Genomic DNA, 2,435 nt, shown 5'->3' with positions numbered 1-2,435 from the left:
CTCGCACGTCCCAGTTTCACCACCTGTTGCAGCTCCTGGTCCGATATCCGAGGTTCTGGTAAAACCAACTTTCTGCGCTTCTTAGCTGGCTCTTGATTCTGCAGCACAACCATAGGAATATCATTCTCCTTCCACTGCTTCAATTTCTGCTTGTCCTTTCGACGCTCGCGCTCTTCCTTCTCTGTTCTCAGCTCTCCATCAAGATGTTGCAGCCTAAGTCGGCTAAAATCAGGAGCTGCCTGATCAAATATTTCATTGCTAGTATCATGAAATCCTGGTTGAGGGAGCTTTTCAAATGGGATTTCTGCATTATGGTCTAGCCCACGCTTCTTTTTCTCCCTAGGTGCCAACTCAATTCCAGCTGCTCGCAATTCTCTCAGTTTCTGTACAGCTGCCAACCTATGTGCTTCTTTTAATTGTTCCTCCCTAGCTTTCCACTTTGCTTTCTTTCCCTGAGTATTGGCAAGTCGTGCACGTGCTTCAGACAACATCTCCAACTCATCTTCATCCATGTCCTTGGGATCTGGACGTGCAGCTTCTGTCTCTGGATTGGGGTCAATTTCCCCAGGCTTCAACTTGCGTGGGCTATCTGCAGCAGCCTCTCCATCAACTTCCTTCTGTGCCTGATCCAGCAGGTACTCGTAACGTTCCAAACACTGCACTGCTGTTCTTCCAATGATGGATGCAATGGTTCGCCACTGAGTTGGCATCAATTTTGCTAGATGCAATAGTTTCTCGTCTTCGTCACGGCTCCACTCTGTTTTCTTTATACACGGATCAAGAAATCCATACCAACGGGCCTTGCATTCATTTGCTGATTTCCTATGTAACAATGTTGCAGTATGGTACCATTGGTTTTTCCCGTATTTCATCACTGCTGCCTTCAAGATCTCATCCTCTGTGTTCCTCCACAATCCACCTTTTATCGTTATACGAGGCATGGCTGGGCTTTCGGTTTTAAGCGATGGCACAAAAGGCACAAGCGAATCGCTTAAAATGAAGATTTAACACTCAAACACGGTGTAAACATACACGACCTACACTAGCGTCTCTCAACACCCTCAACACACTGTCACCTTCAACTGCTCTCTGTCTCAGTACAACACAGACTGCGGGCCTTGCTCCACTGACGCTATTATTAAATTACGTCACTCCGGGAAGGGGGGGGGAGAGTTGCAGGTGTTCTTGAGGAACACCTGCATATTCTTTTCGCGTCTGTGATTCGCCGGTCATACCAATGTCATGCGAATAGGACTCCTTTCCTGTTATTTTCAGTTTCCCGTAGATCGAATGATAAGTAAGAATCAGTGTTCACTTTACTATGCTTTATGACTCCGAAATTTGATACAGAAGTACGCCTTATATACACACAAACTTATAACCATAGTAACACATAACAGTATACATCACTTAGGTAACAAGACATAACCTAGTTCTTAAAATGTTTACTATTATGTTGCCAACTCTAACATTATCTTTTAGTATTTGAGAGTTGCCAACATGACATTTCCATGCCCAATACTTTGCCTTGGACTCGGAAACTCTTCACGCACCTTTTCTTTTACCGAAGTTGAAACAGATTTGGGCGAAATATAATCGCGTACACTTTATTTATTTCAGCCTTCCATAAAGCCGGTTTAACAGTAGGCGGTTACTGTTTATATTCGAAGACCAGTTGTAACGGTCATGTTAATTTTATTGTAGGGTTTCCCCTGCCAATCTTCATTCCACCAAATTCTCCATCATTATAATCACCGGGGCAGGCTGTAATAGGCCAATCAGTGGCCTGCGTGCAGAGTGGACCCAGTTGGACTGCACCCCCCACTAAGCGAATTAAAACAAATTAATTATCTTAATTTTACTACGTGAGACAGTATGGAAATGTTTCTGTGTATTTATTTGATATAAATTAAGGTTGACTGGTGCAATGCTTTTTGTACCGTGGCTAGTATGTGACTGGACAGTTCACGATATTGTTACCTGCCATACGCTGTTGGGTACCAAACCTTGAATCGGAACGCTTCTTCGCTTTAATATTTACATTTAAATTTCGTATTCACATAATAAATGTCTTGTTGGCTGTGCTTTAGTCGTAAATATAACGTGTAACAGCGTAAATGTGTTTTAACGGTTAAAAAATGCCGTACGGTATTCTTGGTTATTAAAAATGTTCTCAACCTATTACAAAACGTTCTTGAATTAGTTTCAGTGTTATATTACTTTTCCCATCACATCGAAATTTCAAAGGTAAATTGCTATAAATATGACACAATTGCCAAGTTATACTACAAGACTTTTAATTTACTAATATTCCCACAATTTTACAGTATTTTAGCTGCTTATGACATGTTCATTTTGTTATGATACTGATACAATTTTGTGTTTACTTTTAAACATGAGGATTAGGTAGTATCAATCTTCTGAGGAGCAAATGG

At 41.4% G+C, this 2,435-nt stretch overlaps 1 protein-coding gene across 1 annotated transcript in view; it reads right to left on the bottom strand.

The window, feature by feature from the left end:
* Positions 1-1,684, bottom strand: part of LOC111875808 (cell division cycle 5-like protein) — a 1,807-nt gene extending 123 nt beyond the window's left edge. Inside the window, exon 1 of the mRNA XM_033750291.1 lies at positions 6-1,684. Within this exon, the coding sequence (XP_033606182.1) occupies positions 6-941 (936 nt within the window). The 5' untranslated portion in view covers positions 942-1,684. The remainder of the gene's footprint in view (positions 1-5) is intronic.
* Between the last annotated feature and the right edge of the window lie 751 nt (positions 1,685-2,435).

This window comes from Cryptotermes secundus, unplaced genomic scaffold, assembly GCF_002891405.2.
Source record: "Cryptotermes secundus unplaced genomic scaffold, Csec_1.0 scaffold1416, whole genome shotgun sequence".
Classification (NCBI taxonomy): domain Eukaryota; kingdom Metazoa; phylum Arthropoda; class Insecta; order Blattodea; family Kalotermitidae; genus Cryptotermes; species Cryptotermes secundus.
Note: the sequence above shows the minus strand (reverse complement) of the source record. Positions and strands in the feature narration are given on the sequence as shown.